This window comes from Vicia villosa, unplaced genomic scaffold, assembly GCF_029867415.1.
Source record: "Vicia villosa cultivar HV-30 ecotype Madison, WI unplaced genomic scaffold, Vvil1.0 ctg.000400F_1_1, whole genome shotgun sequence".
Taxonomy (NCBI): domain Eukaryota; kingdom Viridiplantae; phylum Streptophyta; class Magnoliopsida; order Fabales; family Fabaceae; genus Vicia; species Vicia villosa.
The window spans coordinates 183,648-208,785 of NW_026705180.1; the positions used below are offsets into that span (position 1 = coordinate 183,648).

At 33.0% G+C, this 25,138-nt stretch overlaps 1 protein-coding gene across 1 annotated transcript; it reads left to right on the top strand.

The window, feature by feature from the left end:
* Positions 1-12,071: 12,071 nt before the first annotated feature.
* LOC131627763 (protein NUCLEOLAR FACTOR 1-like) lies at positions 12,072-24,033 on the top strand. Its single transcript, XM_058898622.1, has 24 exons — positions 12,072-12,249; positions 12,354-12,436; positions 12,725-12,843; positions 13,120-13,300; positions 13,683-13,821; positions 14,228-14,351; positions 14,567-14,664; positions 14,741-14,857; positions 15,013-15,093; positions 16,882-17,066; positions 17,928-18,000; positions 18,750-18,809; positions 18,926-18,964; positions 19,063-19,151; positions 20,246-20,310; positions 20,821-20,867; positions 21,173-21,232; positions 21,954-22,025; positions 22,337-22,366; positions 22,472-22,566; positions 22,722-22,827; positions 23,004-23,066; positions 23,314-23,385; positions 23,667-24,033. The coding sequence occupies exons 2-24, from the start codon at positions 12,384-12,386 to the stop codon at positions 23,742-23,744; spliced, it is 2,046 nt and encodes a 681-aa protein (XP_058754605.1). The 5' UTR covers positions 12,072-12,249; positions 12,354-12,383; the 3' UTR covers positions 23,745-24,033.
* Positions 24,034-25,138: the final 1,105 nt, after the last annotated feature.

Consider the following 25,138-nt stretch of genomic DNA (forward strand, 5'->3'; position numbering starts at 1 on the left):
CCCTTTTCATTTTTTTTTTAAGATTTTAATTCTCTTTTAATTTTCAATTTTTATTAAAAAATATATTTTTTTTACTGTTTTAACATATAATATATCTATATAAAACTATATGTATATATGTTTAATTATAAAATATAATAATAGATGTGAAGTGGTGTAGTGGCAATTTCTTATTAAAATACGAGGAGATTTTGATTCCTAGGTATCACAATTTTTAATTTTATTTTATGAAAAAAAACACTAAAATCGGTCACTAAATTCGATCACAAATTTGGTCACTAAATTCGTCGCAAAAGCTTAGCGACTAGCACTTTTTCAACCGAAAAGTAATGGTTGCTAAATGTTTTAGTGACCGATTTTATAGTTTTTTCTATTTCTAATTCGGTCACTAATAGCGAGTTTTCTAGTAGTGTACTTCGGGTGAATGAAAATCAATTTTAACATTAGGTAATAAGGAAACACAATTCATTGATTCTAATTTAATTTTCATTCAAACATCATTTAAGTTCACTTGAAAATTACAACAAACATCTTAAGTCTTCCAAGTTCACTTGAATTTTACAACATAAGCTTCCAACCACTTAACCTAACCAATATCTTCTAAACAATAACACAAATCATAAACATAAAACACCTAAACATAATCAGCATTACTAAACGCAAGCCTTCGAGTTAACAACACATAGCAATCTCATAATGACCACAACAGCTAGAACAATCAATCTTTGGCAAAACTTTAGCTTCTTTTTCAAATTCCCATCTTGTTTCAGCTTCATATTATTTTTCTTCTTAAGTTCATCAATTTTCTTTGTTAGTGACAAAATCACTTCCTTTGCACGCACAGACATTTCTTCATTGTATCAATTGAAGAAATTACACCCCTTTTGTCCCTGCAACTGTATTCATAAAAAAAAACATTATTAATTATGGGTTTCCGAATAATGGTGATACCTTCATTTGATATAACATGGGTTTTACCTTGTATAACCTACAACCATTAAACCTACACCCAGGATTCTCTGTTGTCCATGCAGTAGTGAGAGGTGAATCAAGACCATAGAAGCAATGAACATCTATTCTTCATGATACACAACTATCATTGGACATATATATGATTGTGACATTTCTGATTTTGATTGTTGAGGAAGAAATGGAAGAAACTGAAGAAGAAAACGAGGAGAAAGAAAAAGGAATTGAGCGAAAACGAGGAGGAAGACAAAAATGATGAAATTGAAGAAGAATACGAGGAGAAACCAATTTGGGGAAGACAATATTGATGAAGAAGACGTAATATAGAATTAGGGCAATGACATTTTTCTTTTAATCTTCTTGTTTTAATTTATGAAATGTTTTAATTGTATTTTTAAATAAAAAATGGTGGTTTTAATGACATGTAAATGTCATTTTTCATATTTGCACTACCACATATGCGCTCGTTTGCCATTTGTTCGTTTTTGGATGGGGGAATATGGGTTAGGGCTTAAATTGCAAAAAGCACGATACTATAGGGACTGCTTTGCTCGATTTGAAAAAGGCATGACCAATTTTATAAGTTGATCAAAATGTGAGGACCAATAGTGTAGTTAAGTCTTTCTTTTAAATTTCAGAGCATTAAAAAGACTTGTTCATATTTAATTGTTGTTTTGATAGTTTAAAGCTAAAAAGAATTATACGTGCCAAGAAGTCTGAATTAGGGGTATTCGCGGTGTCGGTGCAGTTTGGGGAATTTTGATGAAAAGTCATATGAACTGCAAGAAAAAAAATGTGTGGTTTGGTTGGCTTTTAGAAATAAAACTGAACCAAATCAAACAAATACGATTTGGATTTGTCCGGTTGATTTGACTTTTTACAAAAAAATTCTCGCGTTATACATACATTTATGGATGACAGCATAACTTTGTATTTGGTCTTTTATGTGTATCAAATAACAATAAATTCATCATATTTGGACAATAACTTTCCATTTAATATACAAAAATAAAATTAGAAAAAGGTGAAATAAAAAACATAAAATACATAAAATTATAGCAAAAACATCATAATGAAATAGAAAAAAAAAACAGATGAAATATTAGAGAAGATGAAAAAGAAAGAGCATGAGAGATGAGAGATTATAGATGAAAATGTGCATTAAAGACCAAAGTCGTCTCAAGTTTTTGGAGGTTCTCTGTAGGTTATCCACAATTTAACCGTGAAAAAATAAATATAAGCCCTACTTAATCACGATGTAACTCGACAAATGTTAGACAACGAGACCTTATCTAGACGGAAGTGAATAGATCCCCTAATTCAAAATTACTAGTAGTTTAAGATTTTTGAAAAGAGTTTAAACTTTGCCTAGCAGAAGTTTCGCGTTTAGATCGAAAATTATCTAAACCAAACAAGTTATTAGAACTCGGATACACGCAATCATATATGGTGTGACAATGTAACAATTGAAGTTAAACTCTGAATTCTCAAATTAATAGCTCAAGTATGCATAAGCTAATTAATTTCCAACCAATTAAAGCACACGACAATCAAGTATCAAATTATCGAACACTTGGTGTGCAATTGATTTTTTAGAAATTTCTTTCAAGTTTGTTGATATTTAAATCCTCTTACAATCAAAGTGATTGCAAGAATATCAACAATTCAATAATTTTCAAAATACATTCCAGAAATTTATTTCTAATCAATCGCTCAATCAATGTGTTTGACAATTTGATAATGGATTTTTAAATGCAAGAGAAATAAAGAGATAGAGAGAGGATACAAGGATTTGTTTAGGCAGTTCACTGATCGTCCTTGCTACGACTACGTCTGCAATTCCAATTTGGAAGTCTAATATTAGGATGACTATGCAAAAAATTATTTACAAGATATGTCAAGCAATTCAACCCTACAAACCTTATGTTTGGTGTTGATATTTGCATTTCTATTCCCTTGATATGAGTTTGATCAAGTCACCCAACAGACATCAATTGATTCACCGTTTCATGCTACTCCTTTGCAACAAAAAAAACATTGTTCTTCAAAGCTCTCACTCAGTCGAATCCAAATTGTGAGTTGTTGTCTCCCAAGATTACCAATTAATTCACCGTCTCACGCTACTCATTTGCAAGAACTACTTGTTCTTCGAAACTCTTCACTTGATTGAATCCAATTGCATAAATCTTGTCAAAAACCCCCAAATCTCTACTTTGATCTTGGAGTGAAAACCCTCACAGTTTTTCCGATGAAACTCCATATAATTCTCAATCCAATCTTAGGTTACAATCAACCTGGATTGAAGATTATCAACCAAGTCTAGATGACACCCAAACAATGAATGATTATGTATAATTTGTTTGTGTGTATGCATAAATGTTAAAGATGATGAGCAATCTTAGTATATGTTTATAGTTTCATCAATTTAAAAAGTTGCATGCATGATGTATTTACAATGGTGCAAGTTGGAGGCAAAAGGGACACCCAAAAATGTGAAAAAGAATGTAATTTTCTGAAAAACTACGGCATGTGTCGACACGTGTAAGTCATGTGTCGACCTGTGTAATGCTATGAGTCGACTTGTAACAGGTTATGTGTCGACACACTCAAATAGAAGCTACATGCTTTAAAACTACAACACATGTGTCAACTTGAAAATTATATGTGTCGACACATAAAAGTAAATTCTTTAGTATGTGTCGACCTAAAATCTTGCTTGTGTCGGCTAATGCAAACATAAGCTGTTGGCTTTAAAACAACAGTACATGTGTCGACTTGTACCATGTATGTGTTGACCTGTACACTTGCTTTTTGAACAAAAATTGATTTTTCAAGCATGAAATTTATTTTTGATTCTATGTAATCCATTTTTTGATGCATGATATCTTTTTCAAACATGTTTTGGATGCATTATAAGATCCCTAATACATAGACACACATAATGACTTGGAGACACCGTTCAATGTACATAAATGTTACGGTTTTCCTAAGTTTGACATTATACAAAACATCTAATGGGCAAGTGCACTCACATACTCCCCTTTTTTTATGATGGCAAAACTTGCGACGGTATGTATTTTATGTCTTCACGAAGGCTCCCCCTGAATATTTGCATCCCAACTTCGTCTCGCATATGCTTCTCCCCCTTTAACAACGTTAAAAAGAGACAAAGCAAGTCATGAGAAGTATCATATAATACACAAATACGAACATATCACACATAGGAATTTTGCAAAGGTAAGAACATACACTCACATATACCCATATATATGAAGTGATGCAAAGATTAAACATAAATAGACAGTATTACAAATCATCACAATTAAAAGTACAAATACTTGAAGGTGATGAATGTGTTGTAATGGTAAACTCCTAAGTTGCTTCAAAAACGTCATATTTACACAATTCTTCACATTGGTGCTCCCGAGGCTGCACACGCATATGCCTATCTTGGTGAAACAAATGATCACCATTAAAACCAAAAACATAAGATGCTAGCATAAAATGTTACACGGCTACATCAAGAATTACACAAGTTCCTATATACTCAACTTAATTCCTGTTAGAATAGATACAAAGCACATCTATATACAAGAAACACCAGTACAAAGCATGCTTATACATCAATATCATATAATTCAAATGTACAAGCTCTAGGTCATGACAAAAATTAAAACAAGTCCATATGGTAATGTAATACGGTGGGAGAAATGGCTTTTAAAAAATGTGCGGATAGCAAGAGTCGCCACCGACTTTTATTTTATCCAATTAGGAAAGGCTAAAAGAACAGGAAAGACCTTTGAAAAATTTTGAGTTCGGGGGGTAGGTTATACAAAGGGAAGGTGTAAGCACCCTTTGTATCCATGGTTATCCGTGGGCTCTTAATTGCTTAGCTCACTTGTTTATTTGAATTGTTTGAAAGTGTAGTGTGTGTCTAGAAAAGAATTTTTGAATAAGGACTTTAACTTGTAAATAAGTGTAGCCTTTTGGAAATTGTTTTGAAAAGGAGGTGTGAAAAGCATTTTGAATTTGTTGTGAACAAGCAATTAAAAGATACCTACACCTAGCTAGTCTTTCTTGTTCTTTAAGTCTTTTGTTTGAAGGGACTATCCATACCAATTGTTAGGCAGGTAGTCCTTTCATTGGATGTACGGGTCATCGAGGGTCATCGTTTGCCATAAGGCTATCCATACCATAAGAATGGTAGGAAGTCTTATGAATTGATGAGAATAGTCTTTAAAAGGCAACTAGTAAGGATACCTTAGAAATCGAAAGAGACTATCATCAAGATCATTTATCGTAGGAAACATCGAAGGGACGAGATCTCTTTATGATGATTTTATTCGTAGGCAGCAGGCTAAGGTATCCCTACATCCGAGAGACTTGACTATTTTTCGAAAGGCAGCATAAGAGGAATTACCCTAAAGGTGTGTGGGTGCAACAATCACGTGAATCGAATTCAGATATTTATCTAGCATTAGGTGAACTAGATTCAATTAACTATTTTTCACTCCCTATTTTACTAACCACGCAACTAATATCAGACAGAAATTTAAAGCAATTTATGGGTGCGAAAATTAAATAGCAGAAAAAATAAAGCCTTAATTACTATTACATCAAAAATTGAATGAGCGACCTATACACCTTCTAGAATTTTAAATAAGAAATTAAATAAAAATTTAAACATGCATGCTACAATCAACGGAGTATGAGATGAGAAGAAGAATCGAGAAGAAATTCAAGGTTTAAAGACAAAAAGATAAGCCTAATTTTTAGTTGAAACCTAATGGTTAAAAACCTAAGGGTTAAAAACCATAGCCTACAATTAGTGGGCAACACCTACCTTATGGGTTAGAAAACCTAGTGAGTAAAAACCTAACGGATAAAAACTAATAGTTACGGTTAATAGACAACACCTACCTAACCTACACTTTAAGGTTTCTATGATCTTTTGAAATTAAAGGCTAAATGTGATAAAAAAAACCTAAAATTAAATTAAAAACCTAATTATTAAATTAAATATAAACCCTAAATTAAATTAAAAACCTAATTACTAAATTAAATATAAACCCTAAATTAAATTAAAAACCTAATTATTAAATTAAATATAAACCCTAAATTAAATTAAGAACCTAATTAAAAAAACCTAAAGTTAAAACCTAAAATTAATTGATACTAAGTTTAAATAAAGGGAAAAACTAAGATTTAGTGGCCAAATAAAAAGGAAATTAAAATTAACAAATAAAAACAAAAACCAGGTGCTAAGATTCAGTGGGATAGCTTCTGAGAGTCTATGGTAGACTTGCAAATTTGTGGACGTTGGATCCATCTCTAAAGTCATCCAAGGGCCTTGAAGCGAAGGTGCGTCACAGATCTTCCTGCAGTAACACGCATGGAATCTAGAAACAAATTAATTCAAAAAAATATAGGTGGGAGCGAGGATTGAACCTGCGCCCCTTGATTCACCTAGTGCTCTTTGCCAACCCAGCCAGCCAATTGTTTCGTTTAATATACGCACTGGGATAATAATATATGCAAACAATACAATCAATTGGAAACACACGCGAAATTTGAATGGGCCTTTAACGTGGGGACACGCCTTCGTCTTCTTCACAAAAACCCAACAATTCAAACCTGGGCTATACCTACAACCACGATCCGTAGCAACAAGTTGTAGTGACGGTTTCATTCGTCACTATAACACCTGCAAAATCAAAAAACACTACACAAGCAATATAAATCAAATGTAAATCCATGAATCAACGCGTGGTGATCCCCTAAACACGATGGCGCCCCTAATTGAACCTAATTTTACTTGAAACGCAAAGCCCCAACTTGAAACCTTCGTAACCTAACAATGGCAGATATGGATTCATATGCTTAAACAACAATTAAATCATACAGAAAGCTTCGATTCAACCTCAGAAACATGAATATGCAATCAAACTTCATTTATCATACATAAATTAAACAAAACGATTCAAGTTATGTATGCCAAACCGTAAGCCTGTGGACGATGATTCTGAGTACCTCCAACCTTGCTAGCAATTAGAATAGCTTCAAAGACACTCCAGGAACGTGTTTGAATCACTAAAACTCTTTGAATCAACCTACAATCGTGAACTCGACTTCTCCCTTTTCCTTGAAATTTCAAGAAATTCAACTATGGATTTGTCTGCACCATCCCCGTCCCCTAATGCTTTGAGTTAATTGTATACTTATATAGAACTGAATTAGGGTACAAATTCTAAGCTAAATCTCTTTGAATCAAAGATTGGAAATTGTTGGAAATTGTTTTTTGAATCTTTCTAATTTTGTCCAATTTTAATCTAATTTTACCAATCTCAATCTCCACGAATTTGAATCAATAATAAGGTATTTGGGTGATTAGATTTGATAGGAAATCAAAGCCATATCAAATCTCCCATATTTCCTTCAATTATTTTTGATTTAAATGGCTTTTTTAAATGAGTAAAATTTCACTAAAAATAAAATAATCATGGGATTGGGATTGGACACTCTTAGTGACTTAGGGAACAAGTTTGGATCATAAAATATTAGGCCCATTTTCAAGAAAATCCAATTTAGCCCTTATCTGCTTTATGTATTTTACCAAAATTTGACCAACTTTGACAAACCATATCTCCCTCAATTTTTAAGGTATGGAAGTGTTCTAGGACTTTTTGGAAAGCCTAAGATGTCTTCTACATGCCACTTTGGAACCTTTTTTGCATTTGGAGTTTTTATCTTGATGATATTGGTTTTGACAAAAAAAAAAGCTTTTGGTTGATTTTCAAAAGGACCTGTAATGTTTTGGCTCATATCTCTTAAATGAAGCATTTCTGGACATGGCTTTAGAGAGACAAAGTTGTATAGAATTCAATTTCCTTTAAAATGAGCTTTGGTTGGGAAATTTCTAATGAACCATGCGAAAGTTATGATCAGTGAAAGTTCAGTTGACTTTTGCTTAGAAACCCTAACTTATAAACCTGGACTTTTGATGATTTCTGAGCTTTCCTTGATGAATCAAGATCAACCCTTGATCAAATGATGAATGTTACTTCAAAATGTTGATGTTGACCAAGAATCAGGAGTTTTGACTGTACGTTGACCATAGTTGACTTTTAGGTCAAACTAGTCGACTGTTGACCTTTGAGCCATTGACTGAGCAATCTTATGAATTAGAGTTTGAAAATTGATGTGAGGATTCTTTGAGACATGTGAGATGCTATGAAGTCCACTTGAGGTGTCAGAACTTGATTTTACTTTGAGAGAAGCAAAACCCTAGTTGTGAGTTAATTGCTTAGGAGAGAGATAGTCAGACTTATTTCTCAGTGCTTGAGCCAAAATATTTTCAAATATGATGGGAAAATTTTGGGGTATGGCAGTAAGAAAGTAATTCAACTCCCCCATCCGACTCGTCTTAAATTTTACTTGTATTAGCTTAGAAAATCCCTTCATAAGTTGCAAGTTAGTAGAACTAAATATGATCAACAACATAGATTTGAACTAGAAGCAAGTGTTTTCCTTGACGTTTAATAAAGAGTGTCATATCGACTTTCCTTTTAGAGTATCCTTGGTCAAGCAAGAACTTGCTAAGTTGCTCATACCAAGCCCCGAGGGCTTGTTTGAGTCCATACAAAGCACGAGTCATATAGCTTCGAAGCAGACAACCAGAGCATAAGTCTCCTCGTAATCGATACCCTTCTCTTAGTTATACCCTTGGACAACAAATCAGACCTTGTTCCTAATAATCATTTTGGGTTTGTCTAATTTATTCCTAAAAATCCATTTGGTACCAATGACTTGATGATCACATGGACGAGGAACAAGGTCCCACATGTTATTTCTTGTAAATTGGTTCAATTCGTCTTGCATGGGCATAAGCCAATGCTTAAAAAGTAAGGCACCATTTTCATTATTTGTTTCAACTTGAGACACAAAAGCATTGTGACAAAAAAGTTACTTATCTTGGATCGAATGGTAACTCCTTTTATGATGTCCCTGAGAATGTTGTCGATTGGATGATATTTTGACATTATCCACTCCAAGGTAAGGTCATGCTTATTTTTTTGACTTTCATCTTTCTCTTCTCAAGCCCATACATCTTCCTTCTCCTCAAAATTCACCGACTTAGGTTGGCAAATTCCTTTATCGGTGTCCTTAAGTATGTCTTCCATAGATGCACATGTATCATGAAAAGAAATACCTTTCCCGACATTTTTTTGGTAAGACTCATCAAAAGAAATGTGTGTCGACTCTTCAAAAATAAGTAATCTTTTGTTAAATAACCAATATGCTTGACTCGTTTGATTGTATTCAAGGAAGATACCTTCATCGAATTTTGCGTCAAACTTCCCAAGGTTATCGTTACCATTGTTTAAGACAAACATTTGCATCCGAAAACATGAAGATGTGATATATTAGGTTTTCTACCATTTAAAAGTTCATATGGTGTTTTGTCTAGTATATGAAGAATAAGTATCCTATTCAAGACATAACATGTCGCGCCAATGGCATCAGCCCGATAATATTTAGGTAGAGAACTATCATTGAGCATTGTTCTTGTTAACTCCTTTAAAATACGATTTTTAAGCTCCACCACATTATTTCTTTGTGGAGTCCTAAGATCTGAAAAGTTATGGTCAATCCCATATTTGTCACAATACTCCTCAAAGAGGTGATTTTCAAATTAACCTCCATGATCGGTTCATATAGAAACGATTTTTGAATTTAATTTGTTTTGGGATAACTTTGTGAAACGTGTGAAAGCCACAAATGTATTATCTTTGATATGTAGAAGGATATGGTCCAACAAAATATAAAGTAATCGTCTATAATGAATAATGATAAAACTGTAATAATTTCATCCTAGGCTTTTAGTCCGTGATAGACCAAAGATATCCATGTGGAAAAGCTCAAGTGGTATTGGGGCTGAAACTATGTTTTTTTGATTTAAACAAGACACTGGTTTGCTTCCCCTTTTGACATGCATCATATATGTGATCTTTAGAAAACTTTATTTTAGGTAGACCGAGTACTAAATCTTTTGACACCACCTTATTTAATAGCTGGAAATTGACATGCGCTAAGTGTGTATGCCATAACCATGAGTCCTCATTCAACGATACATCATTCAAATTAAGCATATAGACATTGTTTATCCTCTCACCTTTAAACACACAACCATTCTTATCACTGTGCACTATCATACAACACGTTTTGCTAAAAGATACTTTGTAACCATTGTCGCATAATTGGCTAATGCTAAGAAGGTTATGTTAAAGGCCTTCAACTAACATAACATCGGAGATAGTAGTAAATGAGGGATTTCCTACACTACCTTTTCTAAGTATTGCACCTTTGTTGTTATCATCGTACGACACATATCTTTTCTTCTTCACCACAAAATCGAAGAAGATGGATATGTCTCCGGTCATGTGTCTTGACCATCCACTATCGAAAATCCACTTTTCCTCCATGGAGCAAAGACATTTATCCTGCAAAATTAAATAAAGGCAACACATACCCAATTCTCACTAGGTCCTTGGAAGTGAGTGAAAATGTAATTGCACTTAGGCAACCGTTAAGAGGCACCACTAGGAACAAAGATGCTCATAAACTCACACTTCTCAATAGTGTGTCCGTTTTTGCAACAATAGTGACATATAACATGAAGATGAGATTTACTTTTGTCATTAGCACCTTTTTTTAAAAATCTATACCTTTTGCAAGGTTTTTTCAAAGGTTTTTCATATTTTGGGTGACCAATGTCAACAGTAGTATTTGGTTGTAATGCTTTGTCAACTTCAGCTCTAAGAGTTTTATATTCCTTTTGCCGAGTTTGACAACCGAACAAAAAACAATTCATCATTCTCTTTGTTATCATTATGACTATTGGCTATCCACAATAAATTTCTTCAGGGTTTCCATTTTCTTTTCATTTTTCTGAAATTTTAGCTTATAATTTTGAAAAAATTAATATTAAACAAAATTTTAATGGAACAATCTCATATCATTCATTAACCATATGAGAATTCTCTAATTATGTAACTAAAAATGGTATACAAATTTATACTAATTATAAATTACAAAATAATATTAAAAATGAAAATATTAGTAATAGGCGCAAAATGAGATCATTTTGCAAGCAGTATGTAGCTACTCCTTTAAGAGGTCCTAGTAACCCCAAGAACCGTTAGTAAAGAAAAAAACTTTCATTATTGTAAGAAGCAATCTTACAAAGACAATTCAGAATTTTATAAAAAACCTTACAAAAAAAATTATGGGAAAGGTCCTCCTCCATTCAATTTGTCTAGAAATTTTCTGTTAAATAATGGTTAAAGTTTAATTCATATTTGCTCTCTCAATCAAAATTAGATTTTTGGTTCAAGTACAATCTTGGTCTTTGCAAATAAAAGACCATCTCTCCATAAGATACATCTTTCTTGTTAGATCAACCAAAATTACTTGCCTCTTTATCTACTATTTCAAGCCACAAAGAATTCTTAAGCAAGATTAAAATGATGGAAAGTGATGTAATGCATTCCATCGGGTTCCACTCCATTCTATTCGTTTTTAATCAATCCAAACAGTAGAACATAAGTTTATACCATTCCGTTCTATTCCATTCTACTCTCTTCAATCAATCCAAACATATCTTAAAGGGCGCATTAAAAAATAGTCATAAAGAATCCATGTCATTACGTTTATTAAATAACTTATTTTTTTTATTTTTGAAAATAACTTTTTGTTGATCTTTTAAATCTAAATATTTTTTTGATCTTTTAAATCTAAATATTATTTGATCTTTTAAATCTAAATAATTTTAGTTGATCTTTTAAATCTAAATAATTTTAGTTGATCTTTTAAATCTAAATATTTTTAGTTGATCTTTTAAATCTAAATATTTAATTGTCTCTTAAAATAAGAATATTATTTTTTGTTTTTAATAAAATTAAAATATGAGCAAAGATTGATTGAAAAAAAAAAATCAAAAGTTTTATATATAAGGAACGGCATGTTAATTTAAGAAGCTTTAAAAATTAGAGTCTAATATTTTAGGTTTAAAATTTTAAGTATAAATAAGTTGCAAAATAAGCCCGACTCATAAATTAGAGACCCCAAAAGCAAATAGGAACTACCGTGCAGAGAGTAAATAGGATTCATAATTTTAACGTTCCAATTCGCGTTCATATCCCTCCGCCGCTTTTAACAGTACATTCATTCTGGTGCTCGAATCCTACATCGGGAACTTGCTACCGGAAAACACCAACGGCGGTGAGTTCAGTTGCTGGTTGAACTGTTGATGTTGAATCCGCATTTTAATTTCGTTCAGCAATGCTTTTTTCTTCCTTACTCTAACTTCCTTTTTGTGTATGCAGAGTAATCATCTAAGCACAAACCCTAACACTATGAAGAGGTGTAAACATGCCACTCCTACTTCTTCTTCTTCCAACCTGAAAAGGTAACGTTAATAGACTACTATTACTACTGCTACTGATATTAGTTTATAGCATTGGTTGATTTTCGTTCTCTTTAATTTTATGCTTGCTTTTGAACTCTTTTAGGATTCAGCTATTTTGTATAATAAAGCTTGCTTTTAATTCTGTTTATGTGTGCGTGCGTGTGTTTAAAATTCGAGCTACACTTGTTCATGACAAATTACTACCTTGTTTAAATGATTTGATGTTTTATCATGCTCATCTAGCAACGCGCTCTTATGAAATTCACACTGCTCTGCCTGTCTTTACAGGAAAAAGAAAGAAGATAATGATAAGAAAAAAAAGAAAAAAGGTAGAAGGGAGGAGAAAGTGACAAAGGTTGACATCATTGAATCTGAGAGCTTGTCGGAGAATGAAAGTGATGGAGAAGGTTTGATTAATCATGTTTTTTTATTATATGTTTATCATGAATTTTGTATGGGGTTTGTGGTCTGGTTTTTGATTAGATGTTATAGGAATAAGCTCACCGAATAAAAGGGTTTTGTGGTTGTTGTTCATCGTTATAGAAGTACAAGTAAAGTTCTTTTGTTAGGCTGTGATTAATGATTCGTTTTCTCTAGTCTTCCCCTCATATTTGACAGCGTAAGATAGTTATATATTTGTGGAATATCTGTTTGATGATTTTGTTAAATTTTAATGTTCTTAGGGTTTGAAGATGATTCTCCTAGAAGTAATTTTGTGGAAAGAGTGCTGCCAGATCCCGACGACAATGATTCTGGATTAATAGAAGGTTCTGAGAGTGAAGAGGACATTGAGTTTTCTTATTCAGATGAAGAGGATATTAGGACAAATGGTGGAGCAACATCTAAGGATTCAGTGGATTTGAGGTTTGTAAAGTTAAATATCTTCTCTTCTTTGGGATAGAAAAGTTTTCTTTTGAGAGAACAACAACGGAAATTAACAGAGCTAAGCGGCTGATAGATGCACAAAAGCTCTTCTATCTCAATTCCAATTAGAAACGGAAATGGCTATATCTGTTCATACTTTTTAAATTTTTTTCCAGAACTGATTTCCATGTTAAATACTTTTTAACGGTATCGTTTATGATTTTGATATCTCTTCCATGTTTTTTGATGAGTCTGATTAATTCTTACTAGCTAGTTGATATTGTTACTTTTTGTATTTCTTGATAATACATAGGTCATGATAATACTATGTTCACTTAGCTTGCTTAATCTGACATTGCTTTTTGTTTTTTTTTCCACCCAGCTCTTTTGATTTACATTTGCAACATAATTTATCAAAAGAGGAAATTGACAACCAAAAGAATTTGAAATTCAGCTGGGATGTACCAGTTATCGGTGTCTCAAATAGCAAATGGATAGGAACCGGAGAAAATATCTTGGAGGTATATAGTGCTATTGGTATACCCGTGATTTCCTGTCTCTGCTGCCTCATTATGAAAGTTCAAATATAGCACAGTTTATAACCACATGCTGATCCGTATACCTTATCATTAAGGAGTGGTTTGTTTCAAATGGAATAAACATCTTTTGACGGATAAAACTTTCCTTTTAATGTTGGTTTTTCCCTTTTCCACCTAGTGGAAAAAAAGACTCGGTTGTTGGTTATTATTTTAAATTTCCCCTGTCGTTATCATTATGCAGGTCTTTGCTTTGTTGCAATTTTATATTATTCATTTTTTGACACATCCAAGAAAAATCATAATCTTACACCGGCTTATAAAAGATGTTCTTCCTTCAACTTCTGTTGCCTCAAGTACATATTACATTCTTTGCTGCTTTCTCTTCTAGGATTTTGATATCAACTCCTGTCATGGTCTGAAGGCAAAGTTACATGAGCATTGGATGGACGTGTCCAAGACATCCGGAGGCAAGGATATTAATTCACCTAAACAACAGATGTTTTTCTCCCTTTGTAAGTTGTTGAAACATTATTTGTATAGTGCTCTTTATTGTTATAGCAAGATTCACCTAGTTAGTTGATGTTCCTGTTTTGCATTATTTTTTGATTGTCGCCTGCTACAGGGGATTCAGGCATAATGTTGCCATTTGTATATGACATACTTTTAACTTTGATTTTCGTAATCCTTATTTTATTTGGGCATTTACGTCTTGTTGACTTGGTTCCAGGCAGCAGCTACCGTGATATACTTCACTGTAACAAGAGACCATTCTATCTAAAAGGCCTTGAAGACATAAGCATCATGGATGCATACATAATGCATTCTGTAAGCAAATTTTCATTTCATTCTATATAAAATATGGAGGCTGTTTATATAATTACTGAATAGCTGTTTTGCACAGCTAAATCACGTCTTCAGAACTAGAGCTTGTGTTAAAAAGAATGATGCTAAACTGTCTAGGCTTGAAGAGGGTGCTGATAGTGAGAGATTCCGAGATCAAGGGTTTCTTCGTCCTAAGGTAATGGGCCTTTTGTCTTGACTGTTTCCTTATGATGGATGATTTTTTATTATAATTGAAGATTTCCCTTGATATTTTCTTAAAATGAACTCTCAAGTTTTACTTAAGAAATGTGAAGGATACTTAACAGATATTTTTTATGCTGCGTGATCTAGGTTTTAATTTTGTTGCCATTGGCAAGTATTATGTACCGTGTTGTAAAGAGGCTTATACAACTTACACCTTCAGCTTACAAGGTAACTTAGTGTTCTACTTTTAAAATTGATTTCTAATGCTGTCAAGCTAACTATACTCTGGACTATCGAACATGACATAATATCAATGCTTGTTCTAGACTCTGAGGTGTTGCTTTCAACCCTTAAACAGGGCATATGGTTGACCCTTTTTTGCCCATGTTATTTCAATAAAATGTCGTACTGCTTAGATTGTATTGCTATAAAATTCAGTCAGTTATCCTTATTTGTGCTTATATTTTGGGATACAAAATGCTTTCACTGCTTGTTGTAATGAAATAGTGCTTTTGTGAGAGAAAGAGAGGAGTTAACTCTAAGTTTAATTATTATTACTTAAAGAGTACAGTGCACCAATATGAACGTATGTATCCAGGTTCAGATTAATCTTCCTAATGAATTGTTACAAAACAGTTAGATTTAGTTATACTCTTATATCAGTTCTAGCAGTCAATGACTTATGCATAATGACGTGATATGAAGTTGGTTCAGTGGTTGGGGTGGGGAAGTTAAGGAGTGGAGTAATAGGGAAGTTGAGGGTTCTATCTCTATCCACGCCATAACACTAACACATACTAACATTTGTCTTTCCAAAAAAACTGATGCACAACATAAATTAGAAGAGTAGTGGTGGTGGAAAGCTGTACAGCTGATCAGTTTATTGCATTATCCTCTTACATCCACCTGTAAAAAAAATTAGAAGAGTAGTGGTGGTGGAAAGCTGTCTTGAAGTCAGTCACCTTGAGCTTGGATCACCATTCTAGTATTGTGTTGGAGAGAAAGATTTGTCAAAACATTAGCATGTTGATCTTGGGCGGTAATGTACCGTACCCAAAGGTTTTACTGATGACCTTTTCATAAAGCACCGGACAGATTGTAATTGTAGTCATTATGATAAAAGTTACTGAATTAGTGGGGGGAAGGTTTCTCAAGATAATAATGTCATCAACCTAAACCACAAAGTAACAGACACTTTGGAATAGATGAAAAGAGACGGATCTCATTAGCTTTGAAACCAAACTTAGGTAATGTAGAACAGACATCCAAGCCAAGCACGGGATTTCTATTTGAGCATAGACATGGCTTTGCTAAGCCTGCACAATAGTGACCTAGGTGTGACTAGGTGTGACAGAGGGTGTAAACACTGATTGAGTTGAGCTAGGTGTGACAGAGACGTGTGAGGAATGCATAAGAGGAACGGGCGGCTTAGTGAAACATATAGGAACGGTGGCTAGAATATTGGTTGAAGTGGAAGATGATGTGATATGGCCGAGATGGGAAAAAGAGCGGGGTTGGAAACTGAGCCTAATTTATATAACATCCTTATAAATTAAAAACCCTTCATGTGATGTGGAATAACCTAATTCGTACTTCTGAAATTGAAATTGAGTTATATGCTCATTGAAGACTTTGATGAACATTCTGAGTTTTAGTTGAATCTGTAGAGTTCACCAAATGGTTCTGTTTCTGCTTGTCTTTTTAGTGTAGGCGAGTAAACCTAACTGTTGGTGCAAAAATGGAAATGGGTTGCAGAATGACATGATTGTGACTGCCACATCTGTTGAACGCATCACAGCTGATGTCAACGAATCCGCAATCGCCTGCTACAGTGGCTGCGGTTGATAACATTGCTTTAAAATGATTTCATATAACTTTCTGCTTATGTTTGTGGTCATTGATTCATTGTTGCAAGTGCTGGTTATTAACGTTTTCTGTTTTATTCTATTACACTTCTCTATAGCTAGATTAAATATTCTAGTGGCGCTTTGTAATATTAGTGTTTGTTTTTCTCAGGTCAACGTTGAGCATATGGATCGTTTATCCACTAAATTTGGAGGTGAAGAACATAAAGGTGACAAGGAAAATGGTGAAGAACCTGAAAATGCAGACCTTCAGAAGTCATCCAAACCGGACGACTTTCAATTACTTTTTGAAGGCAATAATGAGGACGACTTTATGATTGGCATCAAATTTACTAGGTAATCACACTCCTATCATTATAAGCATTGTTTATTCTCTTTCCTACTCCAAGACATATTGTGAAAACTTGTAGACGTCCCCCATCAACATCTGTAATTATAGTCATTATCCTTGTTATTTTTGGTTATTTTTTCAATTGTTTAATGGATGATGGTGATGTGATTGTTGGTGTAAGCATAGTTTGTTTTCCTAAGTCTAAATTATATCTGTAGCTGATCTACTTTAATAATTATTTTTGGTAAATTTTTACCTTTATAGCTTCTATCAGTAGTCATGTTTGTAATGTACGAAGGCCTAAAATTATTATTTGATATCATGGATTATGCCGTTCCAGCAGCTGCTTCAGTATCATATATAACACTACAATAAATAGTAAAAGATCCTTAATGCAGCCTTGGGGTACCGTCACATGCAAAATCTCTAGGCCTATTTGTTTTATGAAAAGTTTTTCATTCTAAGTTTCTGTTTTCACCTTCAACTATGAAAGAGGCCTTGTTGATTTCACTTTGTTTCATACTTTCAAATATTTGTCTAGGAAATAGTAAAATAACATTTTTATTGTTTGTTATTTCCTACACAAATATTTAAAAAACAAGAAACAATAGGAAATGAAGGTGGTTTTTTTATAATTAAAAGTGAAATTAGAAATTGAAAACAAAAATGTTTATGCCTGAGTTAGTTTACTTACTCAAACCAATAAAAAATTACCATCTCCCATCTTATATATTTTCACACTTTCAAAAGTGTTATGAATGTAAATTTCTTTTTTCAAATTTTATATTTGTTGCAACCTAATTCAACATGCATTTATTATCATATTTAATATTTTTAATATAAGTTTTATGCTTCGATCCTTGCAGGAAGACAATCAAGTTGTTCAGTGATTTCCATACGTCTGACTTAATTATTGCTTCACCACTTTGTTTAGTTAATGTAAGCCAATTTTTTCTTTCCTTTTTGATTTTTTTAGTCTCCTTTAATTCATAGTTGACTATGTTGATCTATTTTTGCTCTTTTTTTATTAGAGTTTGTTAATGTATAGTTCTAGCTTCTATTTTATCCCGTGTATATGCAGTGTAGGTTAATGTGTACTAAGGCTAGCTGTCACAAACTCTTTACTACCTTTTGTACTTAAAGTAGGCGTTCTCAGCCTATTCAGTTCATAATAACATTTTATCAAAGTTAATCTCAACTTAATGTGATACCATTTTCTGTTTTTTTCCGTATTGTTTTGAAATAGCCAGTGTTAGTTGTTAATTGTTTAGAGGTGGGAGTTGAACCCATGACCTCCTTATCACTCCAATCCCTATGTTCCTCTCCCAAACCACTTAATGATTCCCTATTTTTCAGTTTCTTTACTTTCTGTCTCTGTTCACCACTCTATGAGCATGAACCCTACATCCAATTCTTACAGAGCTGAGTCGAATAGTAGTCATGGAGAAGAATAATGATAGAAACTGGTACTAATCAGAGAAATTTATAGTAATTATAATGAGTTCCCCATTAAATTACAATGAGAAATTTGTAGAAATATCTCAACAATAACTTTGCCGTATATTTTGTTCCTCCGTATGAATTTAAATCGGTTTTTATTAATAATCCTCTCAAGCTTGGGTAATTTTGCTGAACATTTTTTCTAACGTATTGCTTATAAGCTAACATCATATTGGTCTGAATTTTAGAAAATTGAAGAGACTGGAAGCAATAAGGAAAAAGATGTAGATTTTCTTTCATCCATAGAGGTAATTGCCCTACTCATAATTGTTCTATTATACTTCATATCTCTATGTGGATAGGCAGACTACCGTGTATATGGTTAATATCGTATGAAATTGACAAAGTGTGTTTTTCTAAGCAGGTTCTCATTATTGATCATGCAGATGTAATAGCAATGCAGGTTTGTATTATTTGTTTAAGTTATTGCAACAAACTCACTTTACCAATTATTTAACTACAGTATGAATTCTGTTTCTCATTATTGTTGAAACTTGTCAGAATTGGTCTCATGTGCATACAGTTATTGAACACTTGAACCGCTTACCATCGAAGCAACCCAGAACAGATGTTATGCGCATTAGACCATGGTATGTTGTATTCTGGCTTTTCTTCATTGAAGCTGGTTTTTGTGTTTCCCACTACCTCCTTGATCAATATAGAATTTGTATGCTTGTTTTGCATTGTTATTTTAATTTGGCATATGGCAAAAATATTGTCATTGACTAAAATTGCGAGACCATTTATTTATTTTTTTCTTTTATAAAAACTAAATAAATTTTCTTACAGCTAAAACAAAAAAGTTAAAATAAGGGAGGAGGATAAGATATCCTTCTACACATAAAATGAACGAAAAGTGTAATAGTAAGTGTTTATAAGTCCCCAATAGTGGGATGAATGAGTGACCTTAAACACTATAGGGTGTTCGTGTTGGCTTATTCAGTGGTCAGATGTCCATCAAGTTCACAATTTTTTTTTTTTTTTTTTGCTTTTATTAGAACTGCTTTGAAACACATGTAGTAAAAAACTAACACTATTTGTGTGTTATCTCGGTATTATTTTTTCCCAAGTGACAAGACTTGCACTCACACACTTGTGTAGATGTGTGTGAATTAGAAAAATCAGTACACTTGAGTTCAGTCACAAGGTCTGCGAATTTGAAAGCTACAAGTATGCAGTGTATATGCCACTATGGGTCAAAAGAATGCAATTTAGTTAATGTGAAAAATTTATTTTGGCTGAAGCTGGGTTAGTACAAAAGATCTCATGCCTGTTGTTATGCAAGCTATTTGTATTCTCTATGATTTCTACTCAGTTGGGTGGCACATAAAGGACTGCCCTTCTTTTTTAATTCATTATGTTGGACTATCTGAAATATCTCATGATGATACCTTTGATATCATGTTAGAGTATCTTAGTTTATCTCCTAGGATTAGTTTTCTATTTATTATTATCATGGTTTGTTTCATTTCCCCATTTATTTAAGATTAAGAATTTACACGATAATCCTATTTCTTCTTATTCCTCTTCTTTTATCAGAAACTCGTAATTTCAATACTTTGCTTATGTGTTGCATGAAGTGAATGATACTCTAAGATTGTTATAGACGATGGGGTCTGAAGTGAAAATTGAAATACATTCCCTTAAATATATTGAGATTCATAACTTTGTATTCCTTGTTTAGGTATCTTGATGAGCATGCCAGATTTTACAGGCAAACAATAATTCTGGGTTTTTTCTCTAATCCAGGTAATGAATTTTCCTTCTTGCTGGCATAAAATATAAAGAACAATTCAACTTTTTCCTGTTTTTTTCTTCTATGGAGAAAACCATATGTAACTGTTATCCTGGGCAAGGGTCTTCCCATTCTTCTTTAATTCGACTTTTGAATAACTGGTAGTTGTTAATATGATTGAAAAATGAATATTTCTTTGCTACACATGGTGATTCATCCATATTGTAAGATTCTTTTCGTCCATTTGAATTCACACAACAATCATCATGGTGGTCTATTTCCAATTATATACTACTGTTGATGTTTTTGGGCCTGTTTGGCTAGGGAAAACCCTTTCTTTTATTGTGTGTCTTCAATTTTGATTGCAAAATTGCCACCTTGAGGGGGATTGTTGGGTTAACCTGTGGTTTATTTTACCTAGTTATACAGGAACTAATTCATTACTAGTATTGCTATCGAGTCCTTTTCTACTTGCATTATCGAAACAAGGCCTAACATATTATAACCTCCATATTTCCTTGTAGATATAAACGCTTCGTTCAATCATCAGTGTTCTAATTATGAAGGGAAGGTATGTAGCATATTTGGTTGCCTTTTCTATCTATTTTCTTGGGTTTAAGGTTTCAATTCAGGCTGATTAGAGATATGTCATGGCTGAGTTGTCACCTGATCAAAATATCTCAATCTTTTCCCGGTCCTTTGTATTATTTTACTCTTATATATACAATTCAACTCAAGGGCATAGTTGATATGGCTCGTTATGCATAGAGAACATTGCAATGAAGTGTATGGTTTGAAGCAATTAGACCAATCAAAATAATTATGTTTCTGCTTTTTATATCTTACTGTAATTAGTCTTTTAATTGTTATTTGCAGGTGAAGCTGATGTGTGAATATAAAGGTGTTCTACAAAAAGTACTCCCTAAAATTCAACAGGCATGCTTTCTTAAAACTGCTTGCTATTTGTGAAAGTAATATGCATTTGGTGCTTTTATGCTATTGCAATGCAGTGAAGTTCTATTTGATGCATGTTATGCATTTCATATTGGAAGGAAGCAATTTAGGTCTAAGTTTATTTTGTTAATCTAGGAGGCAATATTATTACTCCTCAATATTCGTTGATCTTATGTAAAATGATTTTCAATGTTGTATTATTACTTGATATTGCATTAAAAAAATGGTAATTAATGGTCTAAGCCTGTAACTCACTCCAAGAGGCTAGCTTAAAGATCAAAGTTTCATTCTGTTAAATTACACATAACTTTGAAATTATTGCATATTGTTAGAATCATGCGTGATTTATTTGTCGTTTGTTCATAATGGGGGGTCTGTCGAGGGGCTCACAAAGTCTTTATAAGTCCATGGGGAATTAATTGGATTGTTGCTCGTAGTGTTAAACTTGTCATATAACTGGAAAATGACTGTTTTTTGATGACACCTCATATAATTATGCTATGTTGGCTGAATATTCTTTCTTGTCATGATTAATTTATTTAATATACGAATGTTCCATCTTTGTTAATTTGATTTCATAGAGTTCAGGCTTATCATTTTTCTTTATCCTGTTTTATCAATATTTATTCAGATATATCTCTGTAGGTTTGCTCTTTCTCTTTATTCTATTCAGATTATACTTATTCTATATCTTATCTTGTAGGTTTATGTACGGTTTAATATAGACTCAATAGTAGATGCTGATGACAACCGTTTTGATTATTTTGTGAAGAAGGTATGCATTATGGAATCATTTTTTTGAAAATTGTGTTGTGTTCAAGTAATTTAGTAGCCCATTCTTTCTTTCTTTCTCGCAATTCGCAGTCATTGCTAGTCTTTGTCCAGTATTTTGGCTCACGTTTGAAGTAAATAGACATGATCTTGCAACATTTTAGACTGGAATTCCATATGAAGGATAATATGCAAATCAAATTGAATAAGCGATGGTTTAGTAGGCTTATTAAGTGAATGATTATTACGTGCTTGTTAGTTAAAATTTATGACACATAGAATTGTACTGAGATATTATGTGAATCATTCTTGCAGGTTTTCCCAAGAATAAAAGATTCTGATGAGGTAACATATTTTTAATTAACTTTTTTTTTTCTAGCATGCATGCCTGTGATAATTTAAATTTTATACCGATATTTAATAATTGTTTTAATGAAATCTTTGATGCAGGGAGGGATCATGCTATTTATCAGTTCTTACTTCGAATTTATTCGAATCCGAAATTTTTTAAAGTCGCAGGATGCCTCCTTCTGTCTGCTTGGGGAGTAAGGAGCCATTTCTATTATTGTGCTATTATAGCTTTAATTTTATCAGTGACTTATATTTAATCATAACTTCTTAATGCATTTTTTGCATATTCTTAACATGTAGTTCTCATGTTCCATTGTAATTAATTTATTTGTGGATCTTTTTGATTTAGGTATTCAACCCAAAAGGATATTTCTCGTGCACGGCTTTGGTTCTTTGAAGGGAAGAGAAAAATTATGCTTTACACAGAGAGATCTCATTTTTACCACAGATATAAGGTTGTGTACAGTGAAATAGTTTTTTTTTTCTCCCTCCCTTTATGAGAGTTACTTCTTTAGTATTTAATAGTGGTATATTTTGGTGGTTTTGAAATTATTTTTAAATGCTCTCTTTCCTCTTACTCAACAATTAATTGGTGCAAAATTGACAAATTTAGTTTACTACTTCATTGCAGATTCGCGGGGTTAAGAATTTAATCATGTATTCTCTCCCAGAGAGGAAGGAGCTTTATCCTGAGGTAAGCAGGCTTGTAAATAAAATAGTATATTTTTCATGGCTGTGAAAGTCTTGGAATTATTTCCCAGCCTAATTCTTTGATTTACTCTTAAGAAATTACAACCAAAAAGCACTTTATTCTTTTTATTATGTTGATTTGCTTTGTACTATTTTATCTCATTTTACCCTTGTGAATGAGACAAAGTGAAAACAAATTCTTAAATCTCAGGTCTTATTCGTTTAACTTAAATTCATCATTTTTATTGCAGATTGTAAATGTGCTTGATGGGTCTGAAAATGCTGCGTGTACCGTCCTTTTTTCGCCCCTCGACAAGTTTCGGGTAATGGCTCACTCTCTTTTATGTCCCTTCAGTATTATGCTACTTGATGGAATGTAGAGTATGCGGATTTGTATTAATATTTGAATAGAAAGGTGTGGTTTATTCTTTAGAGGGATTGCCATTGAGCTATAGTGATTTTGGCAAAAGCTACACTGTCCTTCCTGATTTTTTTCTTAAATTGTTGGAGGATAGTAGTCTTTTGCAGTGCCTGTTAAAAATTTATCTTTGCAATTCAAGTAACCTTACGTTCCTTTTGATTTTCTTCCCTTCATTATTTATAGCTGGAAAGAATAGTTGGAACTACTCCTGCAAAAACCATGGTGGCTTCGGAGAAACCTGTTTTTGTTTTTTGCGATTAGATTTCTGCTTTACTCCAAGGTTGTAACAATGCAAAGCAGCAACTTGGAACTCATTTCGACAGGATGTAGTCAATTTGCTTTTTCTGAGGGTGCTTGAAGAGTGAAATGATACCGGCTCTTACCGAACAATAATACTGGAGGATAGCTTTTCTGTAGGGAGTTTTTTTTCTTATCCATCTATGTTTTATTCAGCTGTAACTATAGAATTTTTTTTTTGTATACGAAACATGGATGCAGAAGTAATTTAAAAGGAACAATATTTAAAATTGCCAGGGTCAACTGGGTGTTAGATGATATTTCCACAGAATACATGCGTTAGCTTGGTGGTGAAATATTTATTTCTAGGAATTTATTATTTTTTAATGAATGTAAAATGAAATCAATTGATTGGTCTTGACTTTTATTTGATCTTCCTGAAGCAAACACCCACTTAAATTGGTATATTAGCTTTAGAAAACATTAAAGAGCTACTTAAACTAAATTTCTTGATGATTTTGTTTGAATTACACTTGATTTGTTTGTAGGGTTAAACGTGCTTGTGGTTGTTGACATTAGAACATTGGCATCTTTCAACCAGCAATTGAGTATAACAATCTTTCTTTCTCAGTATATTTTTCAACTACAAATAAAAACTAATTATTTCGGAGAAGTTTATTGTACTAACGTTATCACAATAGACTAGGGTAGTTTTGAGATAGGACAACGTAACTCTAAAAGTATATTACGTATCCAAAAAGACTTAAAAACTACATTAGCAATGACTCAATATTTGGCTTGGAGCAAGATAATGTGGTTTGGGCGTTTGGCATTTGCAAGACCATGAAAGCAAGTGGTCACTAAAACACAATAATTAGATGTAGATCTCCAGGTATATGAGTGGCCCCTCAATCTGCATTAGTGTAATCTATCAACGATGTAGTGAAAGAAGGGTAAAGTTGTAGTCCATACCGACGTGTAACAGATGATGAGCCTAACAACCTGCATGCAACCATCAATTGAATTATGCATAAATAAACATATTTGTTGTAGTGCGTAAGAAATGTTAGACCATGTGAAAATGAGGTACAAGATTGCGGTAGAGAAAGGAATCTTCATATGGGCGTTCAATGACTACTCTCGTTAGAGGTGCCAAAAACATGTTATTCGCCCCATTTGCAGAGCTGGGGCTTGATATGTGACTGTTGTATTTTTATTTTTGATTACCAAATTAAATACAAAAGAAATCTAGTGATTTTCAGTCATCTCATGGTTACCTTATAAAGTGTTGTTTCTTGGAATTCTCTGTTAGGTGGGTATATAAAAGCTGGTAACTTGGATGAGGCTCAATGTTTTTTTGACGACATTCCTAGGAAATTCTTGAAACTCTATGGTTTCGGAAATGCCAAAGGAGGAGA